The sequence below is a fragment of the Chrysochloris asiatica genome, unplaced genomic scaffold (genome assembly GCF_000296735.1).
Source record: "Chrysochloris asiatica unplaced genomic scaffold, ChrAsi1.0 scaffold00081, whole genome shotgun sequence".
NCBI classification, from domain to species: Eukaryota; Metazoa; Chordata; class Mammalia; order Afrosoricida; family Chrysochloridae; genus Chrysochloris; species Chrysochloris asiatica.
In genome coordinates, this window is record NW_006408599.1 from 12,962,011 (window position 1) to 12,977,425 (window position 15,415).

Consider the following 15,415-nt stretch of genomic DNA (forward strand, 5'->3'; position numbering starts at 1 on the left):
AGCCAAGATCCATCGGACATCAGCAATGATATCTCTCGTTCCACGGCCTCTTCTGAATCCAGCTTGAACCTCTGGAAGTTCTCTGTCAATGTATCAAATACAATGGTGCAATCAAAACACTCCAGGATAAACAGAAGCTAAGAGGTTTTGTCAAAGCCAATCCATCAGCTTCAAAACATCCTTAAGGGATCTCTTTGGACAGAAAACCAACAAGAACAGACAACAACCAGAGATTGACAGGCGTGGCAACACCACCTGAAACTCAGACGACGGATAGCAGAGTCCAGAACACAACAAATCTACAACAATGAATTCAAAGGGGCTGGGAGGTCAACCGAAGATCAAAATAATATCAATGTCAAAGAAGGGAAAAATGTAGGAACAGAGATGCAGGTGGTGAGGAGGTCAGGTAGATTACATGATACAATAAATTGTCTTAAATGGAGAGAAAAGTTAATAGACTATAAGGTAACCCCAAAGAAAGTTAATATTTCACAACTTACCATGAAAATGAACTTCCAAGCAGAACAAGCAAACATGAAAACTAAGAAAAATCTACAAGAAATAACACAAAAAGTCCATGGAAAAACCCCATTATCTTTTAATATCTCTATAGAAGAAATGAGTCTTGGTATTATGGAGTTGTAAGATAAGCACTGGACCCCAAGATCAGTTTGACCTGCAAGGTTGGCAGCTGAAACTCATCAGCCGCTCCTTGAAAACCTTATACAAGGTCACTGTCAGAACCAATTTGATGGCACTTAACAACAATAACACATAAGAAATGAACCTGTTAAATATTTTTTAAATACAAGGTGTTGGTGAGAGTATAGGGAAATAGGCATTCTCTTACTCAAACCATGTGTTTGTTCAACACACTGAGGGGTTTCCTGGGACACAGGACATTCAATGCTAAAGTCCCAGGTAAACTGTGAGGATTTGATCACCCTAATGTGGGCTTATAAATTGCTGCAGCTTTTCTGACAATTTAGTAATAGGTGTTAAGACCCTTTTAAGTGTATATCCCTTAACCCAGCAATTCTACTACCAGGAACTTATTCTAACAAAATGTCCATTCATCTACCAAGTATTTGTTGATGGCCACACATACCCATTATAGAAGTTCAGTGAATGCTGGAGACACAAAGACACACTGACAAGTATTTTTATCCCAGTTTGGTTCAACAATAAAAACTTAGAAACAATCTAAATGTTTAACCCACTGTGGCACCAGGGCTCCTTCTCAGTTATTTAAAATAAAGCGTGTTTCAGCTACACAATAATATACTCTTCAGGCACTAAAGATGATGTTGTAGAAGAATATTTATTGACATGGAAACGCTGCTACACTACATGGTTAAAAGGGAAAATAGAAGGTTAAAAAATTGTGTACATCAGAAATCTTAATTTGCAAACAAAATATACATGTGTATAAATAAATGTCCTTTTTTATTCATACCAGAAATGCCCCCAAATGTGAACAGTGACCAACTATCTCTGGGTGCTGGGATTAAGAATGAACATCATTTTCTTCCCCTGGTTTATCTACATGAAATGTTTTCTTCACAATAAAACTGGAATTACTTTTGCAACAACAGCGCAACAAAAGAAAAAGCAAAATCCTGCCATGCTCCCCACAGGTGGAAGCTCCCAAATAAGGGGACTGCAGTAAAAGATGAAGCATGTGCTCACCACTTGATGTCATGATGATAGTAATCATTACTGAGTACCTGGACTCCTGGGGGGCGCTGTAGTTTCAGAACTGAACCACTAGATCAGCAGTTCAAACCCACCAGCTCCTCAGAAATCCTATACAGGGCGACTATGAGTCGGAATCAATAACAACAACAACAGAGTATGTACTATGAGCCAGGCATTACAATGGGCACTTTGCACACAACCATTGCCTTTAACCCTTGCAATAACCCAGTGAAACAGATGTCCTTGCTTCATGTTACCCATGCTGGGTAGGCACTGGTGATGCCAGTTAGTGAAAGGCGGGACTAGAATTGGAATGTGGATCTGCCTACTTCGCAGCTCCAGTCTTGCCTTAGTTGGCTCTGCTTGTTCCTGGGGAAAGGCAGAGAAAGGGCCGAGACATGAGACCCTCTAACCTGCAGGCCAATTCCATGCCAGTTCTTGTCCTCCCTCCCTGCAAAATCCTGCACTACCCAGGGGGCGACAGAATGACAGGTCAGCAAGGGCAGGGACACCAGCCTGGGGAAGGTGTGGCACTGGAACGCCAGCTGGTCGAGGTCAGGGCTCAGGGCAAACTGGCTGGGGACTCCTCGCCTGCCGGGCGACTCTCAGGAAGCTGGACCACATCCGGCTCCAGGAGTTCCCAGGCCCTGCGTGCACCCAGAAGCAGTGAGAGAAAACCTCACGGGGCCGGCATCCACCCTCCTGAAACAGCAGGAGGAAAATGGCCTGGCCACCTGGACCTTCTCCAGGGGCTCAGTGATCACTGGTCAGTCACTTCTCCCTCTGGGTCTTGTCTGTTTGAGGAGAGGGTGTGGGTGCTAATGGCTCCAGGGACCCTGCCAGATGTCTGCTTCTGTGAATCTGTGGGGCTTCCTCACATGGGCCCGGCAGGAAGAGGAAGGAGGTGAGGCATCCCCACCCAGCTCCTGAAGGAGCCCCCTCCTCTTCCCCTCAGCTCTGTTCCCACTGCTATTTTTAGGACAAACCACAGGGAGCGTCTCCACCAGTCCTGGCATCTCAGAGCTCCAGGTAAAACACAGCAGCGCCATTCATTCTGCTCCAGCAGAAATGCACCAGGAATGAATAGACAAGTCAGCCGACTAGACAACCTCTTCCCACCATTAGCTGGCCTGACTTCTCACTATTTCCATTACAGTCTGTGTTGGGGCTTACACTTCCTGACAACAACACAGTGGGCTGTGGGTGAGATGGTGCGAGCACATTCCCTCCACCCCCAAACTGGCATAGTCTTGAAACGTCCCTGACAGAGAGGCACCGAGCTATGAGTCAGGAGGTGGGGCCTAGTTTGTGCTCTAGAATTGACTATGTTGTACCCATTGGCCAAGTTTTTGCCTCTCTCTTGGTCTTTGTTGCTACAAATCAGCTTGTCAATCAATCGATCTAGTATGAGGTGTCCCATTCAGCTTCACTTTTAAAGAGTCTACGCTCCTACCAAAATTCTAGTCACTCATAAAAAGAACACTGTCTATTCTCTGTTGGTAGGTGTGTGTTATGAGTCCATCTAAGAGTTGATTATGGGTCTCAGAATGTGTTTTCCCATTGAAAACTGTCCTCCAGATGGCGGTCAGCTTCCTAGGCTAACCTACTTAACCCATAACACTCTTCCATCAAGGAGAAACTGCAGGAAACTATATTTATTGCTGAGGTGAAACAGAAAAGGCTCTGAGCCAATAGTAGAACTTAGCACAAAGGGAAAAGTGCTAACATTTAAAAGGCACCTTTCTAGAAGAAAGGTGTTGTTTGAGCAAAAGAAGATATATGTTAAAAGTATTGAGAATGGCCATGGTAATTTCTGGGGAAGAGTCTGACGTAGACTTCTAACCACACTAGAAACTAAAGGTACTGTTTGTTGACGACCACAAATTCCACTTGAAAATTAGCTGTCATAAGCCAACTGTTGCAAAAGTTAAAAAGCATACATATGCACATATGTACATAAAGTTCAAATAAGAGAAGGTGCTAGTGTATGTTCAATTACCTGAGCATAAAGGAAGGAGGCATGTCAGAAGATACTGGGTTAGAAAGCTCTCTGTGTTGGCTTCCCAGAGGAATCCAGAAAGGCGGTGTTTCTGGGTGGAGAGTGGGCAGTGCTTATAATTTTGTTATTTATGAGGACCCCTTCCTATATAAGGCCCATAAGTGCACATATGTGTTATGTATGCATGATTACTATCATCCGGGTACAAAATGTGCATATTCCATACACATATACGCAATGTGAAGACTGAAATGCTTGTTAGGGTCCAGGGAGTTTGACCTCTACCCACTTTCCCCTCTGATATCACTCACAGAACTGACTCAGTGAAATCTCACATGTGTCTTGAGGCAAAGGCTATGATAAGAGCCTAAGTCACTTCTTGCCGCCCTAGGTCAGGGCTCTCTGTCCTTTCTGAGCTGAGTAACTACTTGATATTTATTTTTATCCCCTAATATTTGGGAATCAGATGACTTCTGGAGGTTATCTAATTCAACTCCCTCATTTTTAATGGTAAAGAGCTAATGATCAGAGAGGTGAAATAAGTTGTCCAAGGTCACACAGTGAATTGAGTTCCCAGAAAAATCAGGATTTGAATCAAGATCTTCAGAATCCTGTTCTGGTTTTCTGAGGGAGAGGGGCTCAGTGCAGAGGAGACCTCAGGGAGGGACCCATAGGAATTGTTCTGATCAGGCCTTCTTCCCCTCCAAGAATGCCCAAGAGTCAGCCTGGGAATAGAGTAGTAACCATGACCATAAAGTGAATCTGGTCAGACTGCTTAATAAACCAGGGTCTCCAAAGAGCTGGGGTATAACAGGAAAAGCTCTGAGCCAGGGATCAGGAGACTGGAGTTCTAACTCCATATCTGACATTAACTTGCCCCATAACCCTGGACAGATCACTTTCCCTTTCTGAGTCTAGTTTCCTTCTCTAGATTCTACACCATGAAAGAAAGGGTTGAACTGGAGACCCAAATGCAATTCTACACCATGTACTGAGCCACTATTAAGGTCCAGGCAATAAGAGAATGAAGGATAAGCAAAACATTATCTTCAGTTGCTCCCAAGGAGCTCAGAGTCTTGTAGGTAAGATATACCTGCCTAACGCAACGTGCTAAGAAACGAACAAAATGCTAAGGGGAAAGCAATACCCTCTGATCCTGCCTGAGAAAGGTGTCCCCAGGAGGTGCCAGTGATACTAAGTTATGAAGGTTGAGGAGGACTGCATCAAGTAGATACAGCCAAGAGGGGCAGGTACCATCAGGCAGAAGACACAGATCAAACATGAATGTGTATGATGGGCTTGTTTTTGTTGTGTGTCATCAAGTCGGTTCCAACTCATAGTGACCTTGTATAGGGTTTCTGAGGAGCAGCTGGTAGGTTTGAACTGCTGATCCTGCAGTTAGCAGTCCAGTGCTTGTCCTGCAGTCACACACCAAGACTCCATGGTGGGCTTAGAAAAGGGAAATAATTCGGTGAAGTCAGCCATTGTTAAGTGCCATGGAATCAGTTCTGGCTCATGGCAACCCTGTCTGTATGAAGCCTCCAAGGAGTGGTTGGTGGGTTTGAACCTCTGACTTTGCAGTTAACAGTCCAGTGCTTGTCCTATAGCACCCACCACGACTCCAAGGTGTGATTAGGATAAATTTTAAAACCTGTTGCCATCAAGTCAATTCCAACTCATTATATTCTGCAAAACAGATTAGAACTGCCCCTTAGGGCTTCCAAGGCTGTAATCTTTATAGAAGCAGACGGCCACAACTTTCTAAAATGGAGTGGGTTCAAACTGCCAACCTTAGGTAAGATAAAGCCTGAGCTTTATGATGAAGGCAATGGCCTCTCACAATGGTCTTTGAGGACCTCCCAGCTTGGATTGTCCAGGATCACAGGAAAGCACTATTGTTATTATTAAGTGCTGTTGAGTTGGTTCTGAACCATAGCAATCCTATATAGGGTTTCCAAGAAGCAGCTGGTGGATTTGAACTGGCAACCTTTTGGTTAGCAGCCCAGTGCTTACCCTACAGTGCCACCCCAGGACTCCAGGAAAGCACTATAGCTGAGCAATCAAGAATAGCTGGAGCCAGCTGCCTGGGTTCCAGTTATGACAGTGCCTAATGAGGACCCCTCTCTTCCTGTGTAAGATCCACATGTGTCACATGTACAAGGTGAATATTAGTCATGCATAACATTCGTAGCTGCAGGATAACACACTGGACTACAAGGTCGATGGCCTCAAACCCACCAGTTGCTCCTCAGAAACCCTACACAGGGTCCGCTATGTGTCAGAACCTACTCGACAGCACTTAACAATAACTCATAGCCATTCTTGTTTCAGTGGAAAAGCTGAAATGTCCTGGAGTCAGCTGCCTGGCTTCCAATCCTAGTCACCCACTGGCTGTGTGATTTAGGGCAAGTTTCTTAACTTCTCTAAGACTCAGGGTCCTCATCTAGACATAAAGAGAGAAAATAGGGATAATAATACAAATAAAGTTAAGTGAGGATTCAATAAAATTCTGTAGACAAAAAGCTTGGAACCCTGCCTGGCTCATAATATGAGTTTGCCCACTGTTATCCAGTATTATCACCCTACCTTTAAACCAAGCATCTGGGGATAATTTGGAGGAGGATGTGTTGCACTGTAGGATCAGCACTAGACTGCTAACTGCAATGTCGGCAGTTCAAACCTACCAGCCAGTCCTCAGAAACCCTATACAGGGTCACTAGGAGCTCTGATAGCATAGTGGTTACGAGTCAGGCTGCTAACCTCAAGGCCAGCAGTTTGAAACCACCAGCCGTTCTACAGAAGAAAGAGGAGGTCTTCTAGTCCCGTAAAGATTTACAGCCTCGGAAACCCTATTGCGGGGTCGCTATGAGTCAGAACCAACTCCATGAGTTGGAGGCGACCCAATAGCATTTCACAGCAGCCCCTATTCAAAGGACCCTCCACCCACACCCCCCGGCACAGTGGTTAAGCATTTGGCTGCTAACCAAAAGGTTGAGGGTTAAACAAACCCACTAGTCTCTCCCAACTATGAGTCGGAACTGATTCATCAGCAAAAGATTTGATTTGACGTTGTTTTAAGCAGGCCTCTATCCAGAGTAAGGAGTCCTGATGTGATGCTGTAGGATAAGCACTGGACTGCTAACCACAAGTGCTGTGGTTCAAACCCACCAGGCGCTCCTTGAAAATCCTATAGAGGGTTGCTAGGAGTCAGAACTGACTCAAGAGAACAACAACAACATTCAGAGTAAGGCTTAGAAGAAGGGCAGATCAAGATGCCACAGGAGAGAGGGAAAGGCTGCATTATCTTGTCTTCATTAAGGACTGAAAAAGAAAAGCAAGCTAGCTGGGACCAAGGACAAGAAGAAGGCAGTCTATCTGCAGCAGACCTGCAGCCAAAGGAAGGGAGGAAGGAGAACTGGAGAAAGACTGGAAAAGAATTGAGTTTTGTAGAGAAGGATTTGTTTCTTTGGGGGAAATATCCGAAATCCAGTACATTTGGTTCACAGTTACTTGTCCACTTCGTTGTGAGATTCAAAATCAGCCAGCTAGCAAAATCTGGACTCAAAACCTGGAGAAGTCAGCAGGGACAAGTTTCTCCCCACCCTGAAATGGGCTCAGTCAAAGACCTCGGGTGCTCATGTTCAGCACACCCAGGCGGGAACCTGAAGCTATCACTTTTGGCCTTTGGCCAACATTCCAGTTGCTGCCTGTACCCCAAACTCAGGATTCTGACCTTAGAAAGCATAGGGTGTATCTCAAAAGGGGAAGGGATGTGATCCGATCATACTAGCACCCCTAAGAGACTGTCTTGAGAAGGTCACTTGTGTCCTTCATACTCAGCTGTCTTCAAACCTTGTGTGATGCTATTGTCAGCTGATGCCACCTCTCGGTACAACGAATTCTGGAATGTATGCTCCACTGGATAAAGAAGACATCTCATTTTATTTGTCCTACAAGTCCTTCTAGAGTCTTATGGGCTACAACGTCTGACTGGCCGGATATGCCCTTCCTGCTTCTTGCTGGAGGAAATGATTGATTTCTCTTATTTCCATCCATAAAAGGAAAACCTTTCTCAATCTGGAGAAAGCAACGAATGGGGTTCAAAGGTCTTGGCCTCAGGACTACTTGTGCCTCTTTCTAGCTGTATAACTTGGGACATATGCTGGGAGGCTTAGGGGTGACAGCACACGGGGTCCCCAGTTGCCATCTCCAAAGCCTATGCAGGTCTCTGGGGCCCTCGTAGTTGGGAACCCTCCCGCAGTGTGAAAGCCTACACTCTCACTTTGAAGAACGCTCTTGGTGTCAGGTGTGAGAAATGAGGGCTTTGATGGTAGAATTAATGGGGGAGGGAGGGAATGAAATAAGAAACAAGACACACATAAATACAAATCATCATTATTTCCAACAGGTTCATGTTGTCCCAATTCCCAAAGAACCAGAGAACCAGGCCAGTAGAGGCCCCGGCAAGACTGTTTATGGGAGAGATTGAGCATTTCAAAGACCCAGAGTTTCAAAGGCACAAGAAAACATGAAAATGGGATCAGAGGGTGTGCAGGGCACTAAAAGGATTGCTTTGTATTCAAAGCGCGCAGATGGCCTTTCCACAATAAATGGTTGTCCTCCCATCCTCCCAGCTCCTGGGCCCTGAAACATCAAACCAAGGCAATTGACCCATCAGGAAAGAGACCATTGTGTGCCCCTTAGTGTGATTTATGGGGTGGGGAGGGGCTGGGCAGTGCTTCCCGTGATTATGACTCTCAAATGCAATTTCGATAGTGTGTTCATCATCCCGGACAGCTGGGATGGACTGGGATGCTGAAGACCAGTGGCCACCAGGTCGTATTTCATCTTCTCAAGCCCATGGAACCAAATTAATTGTTTTATCGATTTGCAAAGCAGAGGAGCAATGGTGCTGTGGCTCACCACAGTCACCAGGTGCTGACGTCCTGACAGGAGCGGCCACTCAGCTGTGTGGTTCGTTGGGATAAGCTGGGAGGCAAGTCCTGTCTCCAGGAATGAGTGCTGTGTTCAGAGTCTCCATTTCTCTGTGGCCAGAGCTCCTGCCCTCTATACCTGTCTTGTGGGTAGAGGGAAACAAGCTTGCTGCCTTCCCAGACAGGCAATTCTCCTGTGCCTTACATTCTCCTTCATGTCATTTTGTACAGGAATCGAATGAAACCAAAGTGAAGCTTGCTGTCTGGGCAGCCTCAGCTGCTTGGCCTCTCAGAATTATCCCCGCGGGCTGGGCCCTGGCTGACAGAGATGTTGTGCATCACTCGCCTCGGTTCAGGGGCAGGAGCATTCATGCCTGATCACAAGCAGATACATCCCATCCCCTGTTAGACTACTGACATGCTAAGTCTAATTTTTCCAAGGCTGGGAGGAGGATTCACGGGGGCCAGACTATCTGGGGTTCAAGTGGCCACAGCTGCTGAACAAATGTACAAGGGTACAAGAGCTCTTCTGTAAAGATACAAAGAAAGAATCAAGTCTCTAGACTCTGGTCCTGCTTCCCAATAAGACCCTGATCCTCTAGACACCCTTTTGTGCACAAACCATGCCACTCAGACTGTGGCCTCAGGCTCCCTGCCCTCTGGGTCTCGGCAGTTGGGAAACAGGGTGAGCTGGAGCTGGAGGTGAGGTGCCTTGTGTCCAATCACTAGCCCTTGGAGGGGCAGTCTTCCTTTAGCCTGTTCAGGACAGCCTCCAATAGAGTTGCTAAGCCGGAGAATGCCCCACTCACTGACTCTTAGGAGCCACACAAAGCCCCACTCGCTGACTCTTAGGAATCCTGCAGAAAGTAACCATGTCAGTCTTCAGAGCCCTGTCTACCAGCTTCCCACAAGACTACTCAACATAGGATGGAGGGACAGCACAGGCAATCCCTGCTGAGGCCTGTGGCTCTGTGAACTTTCCCACCACGGCTTGGCTGAGCACCCGCTGGTCCCAGATCTCAGAACTCAGCACTGGCCCCTAGCCCAGGCTCCAGCAAGAAAGGGCTCTGTGAGGAAGGCCCTAAGTCCTCACTAACACACCCTGAGAAACCAAGAGACAGTGGGGGACGAGGCAATGCGGGGAGACAAGGAATCGTCTCTTCTCTTTCCAGAGACTTCTCCGTATCCCAGGGCTAGGGCATTCACAGACCCAACCCAGTCACTACTCCAGGACAGGCTCCCATTGGCCCTCACCTGGAGGACTGAAAGGACCTTCTAACTGGTCTCTTCACACCCACCGGGGCCTCTCCTATTTGCTCTCTGATAGTCTAGAAATGTACCTGAGACTCTGTGGCTTCATTTCTAGAAAGCCTTCAATGAATGGCCTCCCACTGTATCTAGAATGAAATCACTAAGAATGCACTGCCAAAGCCCACCCATCATCTCCTCCTAACTAAGCTCAGGCACCCTGACTGGCCTTGCCCCATCCTCCAGTGCTCCAGGTTCCTTCCCAACTCAGGTACTCCTTACACGCTGTTCCATTTATCTAGAACACTCTTCCAAAAGTCCTTGACTGGTTAAGTCCTTTCTCCTTTCTACTCTGCAGGTTGTTGTTGTTAAGTGCTGTAGAGTCGGTTCCGACCCATAACGACCCTGTACAGGGTTTCCAAGGGTGTAAATCTTTACGGAAGTAGAAAGCCTCATCTTTCTCCCGCAGAGCGGCTGATAGTTTCGAACTGCTGACCTTGAGGTTCACAGCCTGATTCTTAACCACTACACTACCAGAGTATTAGCCTAAAAATCATCTTCTTTGACAGGCCTTATCCCCCCCTCCCACATAAACACATACACAGCAATCTGGATGATATTCTTTCTGAAAGGAATTTGTTCTTTTCCTTTGTAGATTATCACAGTTTGTAAGCATATATGTGTGTGTGTTGGTGTTATTTATTTAATGATTCACTCCCTTATTAGGAATGAGATCCTGAAGAGGGCAGAGACCAAGTACATCTTGTGTCCCACAGTATCTCTAGCTCCTAGCACAGAGCGGGGCGTAAGGCTGTTGTTGTCAAGTGCTGTCGTTTCATTTTTGACTCACAGCTACTCAGTATAGGGTTTCCAAGAAGCTACTGGGGAGTCTGAACCGCCAACCTTGTGGTTCAAACCAACTTTGCAGCCTAACGCTTATCCTATGGTTGTTGTTGCTGTTGTTAAGAAGTCCCCAAAACATCTATTGAATGAATGACTGACAGAATACAGATGAAAAATTAACACGTGAGTAGAAATGTCTTCCAGCAGCAGCAGATTCTGGTGTTGTTCTCCACCTCGGATGGCTTCTTCCAACATCTCCTGCAGCTCCTAAGGCCGATGCTGAAACCACTTGGAAGCCCAGTTGCCATTGCTCCTCCTTCTTCCTCAAAGGGATAAGATTCTGAGTTTTTTCCTTTTAAGACTGTCTAATGCCAGTCTGCGTATGCCCACAAGGCCTCTCACACCTCGGTGGTCCTTCAGATGCCAGTCCACACACACCCTTGTGGCCACTCCCTTCAGATGGCCTTGGGCCCACCATCTTGGTCCTCCATTTTGAGTCCAGTTGAGGTGAGATTACTGTGTGGTAGGGGATGCCCAAGAAAGGGTTAAGTTGCCAGAAGCAGAGTCCCGCCCTTGGGTTTGCTCAGCCAATCAGAGTCTGTCCTGATGAGGTAAAGCTTCTATCCTGGGTGGCATTGGTTGAGTTGACTGGCCCCATCTCCTGCTGGAGAGAGCCGTAAGGGTGGAGTTTCTGTGGAACCAGACAGAACTGGAATTAGCTCGCTGTCTACTCAGGCCCTGGCAGTCAGACTCCAGGACCTGCCTCATCTCCTTTCTAAGGCATCCAGACAGACCCTGGCACCTCCAGCCCTCTATAACTCTCTAACGGCCCCAGCGGAGATGACAAGGTGGCATGTGCCTCAGTGTCATGAGTGGGAGAAGTCTGACAGCCAGAGCAGACCCAGGAGGCCTCAGTTTCCCTGCCTGGACCTTGGAATCCAGGTGGTGGCCACCAGGAGTTAACATGGAGCGGTCATCTTACATGTGCTCGGAGCAGCGGCATTCAGCTTCAATAAGCAAGGCCACCAAATGAGTCTTCCTAATAGACATCGCTTACAAATGATGATGGTGATGAAGATGGTGATGATGATGGTGGTGGTGATGGTCATGGTGGTGGTGATGATGGTGGTGGTGACGGTAGCTAGTTCACAGAGTGTTTCCTGTGCACCAGAGTTTTTGCTCAGCACATTACATAAGCTCAATCCTCACAAAACACAGCAAAGACCTTTGCTATTCCAGCTACTTTTCCTGAGCTCAGCGTTTATACTTCCCATATCACTTACGATGATATGATGAACTATCTGTTGGCATGTCTGTCTCTGCCACTGAACTGGGATCACCTGAGTAAAGAGTGTGACAGAGTCATCTCTCTAGTCCTAACGTGGAGTCAGCACCCACGGCACTGAGCCGTCACTTCTCACCCTGGGGTCTGGTTTTAGGGGCTACTCTTCTGAGATGGATCCAATGGCCCCATCCGTTGCAGTGAACATAGTAGGAGCGCAGCAGAGCTTCAGCGAGACCCCACTGTACCACTCCTAGGACCCGTATTGCATGACCTCAGATCGCTGGTGTCCTTGCCGCATCTCTCCAATTTGAAGGAATTCCCTTAAGAACAGGGGATGGGTCTCATTCATCCCTGTGACCCCAAATGATCTAAACTAGAACCTGGCCCAGAGCAGGCATTTACTGTATAGGTTTGGTTGAATATAGCACAAATTGGTTTACTCTCTATTACTAGTATGATGTTTGGCCATTCAACCCCACCCAATGGTACCAGAAAAGAAAGTTCTGGCGATCTTCTTCCATAAAGTTTACACCCAAGAAATTTCTATGGAGCCATTCTACTCTGTAACATACAGGGGTCACCATGTATTGGACCTATAGCAACAGCTCTGGTTTGGGTTTAAGCTGTTCCTATTAGCTTAAAGTTCAATGGCCAGAAGTAGGACCACTTCTGAGTTATTCTAGATTAAAATCATCACCCCCAGGCCAAAAAAGAAAAGGCAATGAAGCAAGGGAAGGGATAGAGTTCTGATGAAGAAGAAGGAGAGGAAGCTGGAAAAAGAGAGGAAGTGAGTTGTTTATTTCTACAGAAAGAAAAAGAGCATGCAGCCCTGCCCAGAGCAGCCTGCTACGTCCTGTGGTCAGCTAAGAGCAAGCAGGGGGAGGGAATGGAACCGCCAAAGAGGCGCTACAGTCTGGCCACCACCTGCCTCACTGCACCCTCTGTCAAAGCTAGGAGCCCCACACTGCAAGGGCTCAGAGACAGAGCAGAAATGCCTATGCTTGTTCCTACCCCAACAGACCTGACTCTTCAAGGCAGTAGGTTTTAGAGGTAGCTAAGTTGTACAGAGGAGTCCTGGTATGGTGCTGTGGGTTAATGCGCTGGACTGCAAAGTTGATTTGAACTGCAAGGTCAATGGTTCAAGCTCACCAGCTGCTCCTTGGAAACCCTTTGCAGGGTCACTGTGGGTCAGAACAGACTCAACGGCACTTAAAAACAACAACAAAGTTGTACAGAACTCTTTAGGGTATGGCTCCTTGATGGATCCTGGCCAAGTGCAGGCCCTTCTTTGGCTTTTATGATCATCACAAAGCTTGAAGTAATAGGAAAGGCCACCTGACCACAGATTGGACCACAGAGACTGTTTGTTACAACAGGAAGCCATTGCCAAAGGTCATCTACCGCAAAAGCAGGTAATGGCACACCTGCCTCCCTATTGTTCTTTGAGTTCATCCTCCTCAACTCCTTCAGTCCTTCCCAACAAGCAAATCACCTTTATTATGCTTTGCAAATTTGGGGAGAACTTTGCATTCCTTCCGATGTTTGAAGAAATCCCCATGCCAAGCTGTCAGCAAATACACTGTTGAGAAGGGTAGGGCCAAGGGTTGGGAATGGGGTAGCATGGGAGTTTCAAAGCTTCCTTAGAGCTCCACTTTCCCCAGAGAGGCACTGGAGCTGAGGGATGGCTTGGGCAATGTTTTCCATTGTTCAGCAGAAGATGGAGCATCCGCAGAAGGAACAAAGAAAAGGTGTAAAAAGGTATGCTACTCAGTCAAGAGTCCCGAAGGAGAAGAGGTCAAGCAGAGCCCTTTTTGTCTGAGACACAAGAGGCCTGTCTCTGAGATGTGCTTGCCCTTCCTGCCCTCTTCTCCCCTGGACAGCAGGGACCTGGGACGAAGGTCTATAGGCACCCCAACACCGCCAGGAGCTGATGGAGCTGAGCACAGGTGGAGAACAGGCTGGGCCAGCTAGACCACCATCTGGGCCCAGGCACTATGAGCGTAAACTATTTCTGGAACTACATGGCTCTGTACAAAGTCATATTTACCAGAACTTCTCTTAGGGAGTGTTCTCTAAGCGATTAGAGGGAGTCCATTGCTAAGACTCTTTTAAGTGTGTACGTTGGAGGCAAGGAAGAGGAAGTCAGACAGTGAGACTCTCAAGGAACCTGCCTAACAAACTATGGTTGTAAGCTAGAGGCTGCAAGTCTGGGGCACCCATTCTCAGACCAACAGGCTAGTCTGATGTTGTCCCAGCTTCTCCATCAAATACACATTTAAAGAGATTTGACTTGACAAGGTGCCTAAATGGTTGCTGCCCAGAGTGCTCAGACATCTTCGTGTGGCCCTAAAGCTCAGCCCCAATCTTTTTGGGCCCTTGAAGAGTCAGTCAGCCATGCCTAGAGCCTGTCTCTGACCCCAGCCCACCTTCAGTCATTCAAACTGTCCTTCTGCATCCAAAGATGGAGAGATTTCCCAAAGCATTGAGCCAACTGAGGCCAACACATTTCAGAGCAGAAGGCCCAGAGCAGAAGGAAAAGTCTAAGGAAAGAAAGCTGGGGGCACCAAGTTCATCTGAGGAGCTGGGCTGCTCCGTGAAGACGGACAGGCTCCTGACTGTGACCATCCTAAGGCCGATGGGGACGAGGTGGCCTGCAGCGTCAGGGGCAGGTGTCTGCTCAGACGAATCTGATGATGGGAACCAGCCAGCTGGTGGGGTGGGGGCAGGTTCATTGAGTACCTACTGCGTACCAGGCACCATGCTTCAAACTGTATACGCCAACCATCTTGCTTTATTCTGACAACAACCCTTCGGGAGGGAATATTATCCTCAGATTCCCAGTGGGAACATCAAAACATAAATCAGTGTAGTAAACAGACCAAGAACCCCTGTCAGTCATCGATGGAGTGACTTGGAAGTCCATGCTTTTCCCACTGTCTTCCCTCACCAAAGTCATTCTTGCACCCATCTTCTTACCCTAACACCCCAGAGTCCTCAGACTCCTATTCCCTCAGAAAGTCACTGGGGAGTGACTGCCCACCACTGCCCCTTCAGGACAGGCTTCCCTACGACCTCCCCCACCCACCTCCTGCCCTCAGCAGGCCTGTCCTGCCCCTGCCTTGGCGCATCAGGAGGAAGGCCAGTGAGCTGATACACGGTTGCTCACTTTCTTCACACAGACTGTCTCACCAGACCAGAGCAGCTATCACAGCTTCTTTTGCAACCAGCCCAACCAAGTCCCCAAATGGCCAGCACTGGTAGCAAGAAAGGGGACCTGAATGACACACAAATGGGGGAGTATAACTGCCTGGGGCTGGCACCTCGTGCCAGAGGGTGAGTCTGTGGTCCAGGCACCAGATGGTGGGCACACAAGCTGAGTGGTACCCATTCCAGAACAGCCTCTGT

The 15,415-nt window shown here is 47.5% G+C and overlaps 1 protein-coding gene across 3 annotated transcripts in view; it reads right to left on the reverse strand.

Annotated features, from left to right (window-relative positions):
- The window catches only part of RGS3 (regulator of G-protein signaling 3), a 168,929-nt gene that overhangs the window by 67,492 nt on the left and 86,022 nt on the right, over positions 1 to 15,415 (reverse strand). Inside the window, exon 18 of one of the 3 annotated variants that reach the window (XM_006865697.1) lies at positions 11,309 to 11,416. The exons of the other annotated variants lie outside the window; for them this stretch is intronic. Coding sequence (XP_006865759.1) covers positions 11,309 to 11,416 — 108 coding nt within the window. Of the gene's footprint in view, positions 1 to 11,308; positions 11,417 to 15,415 lie in introns of those variants that run through there. 3 annotated transcript variants of the gene reach the window in all.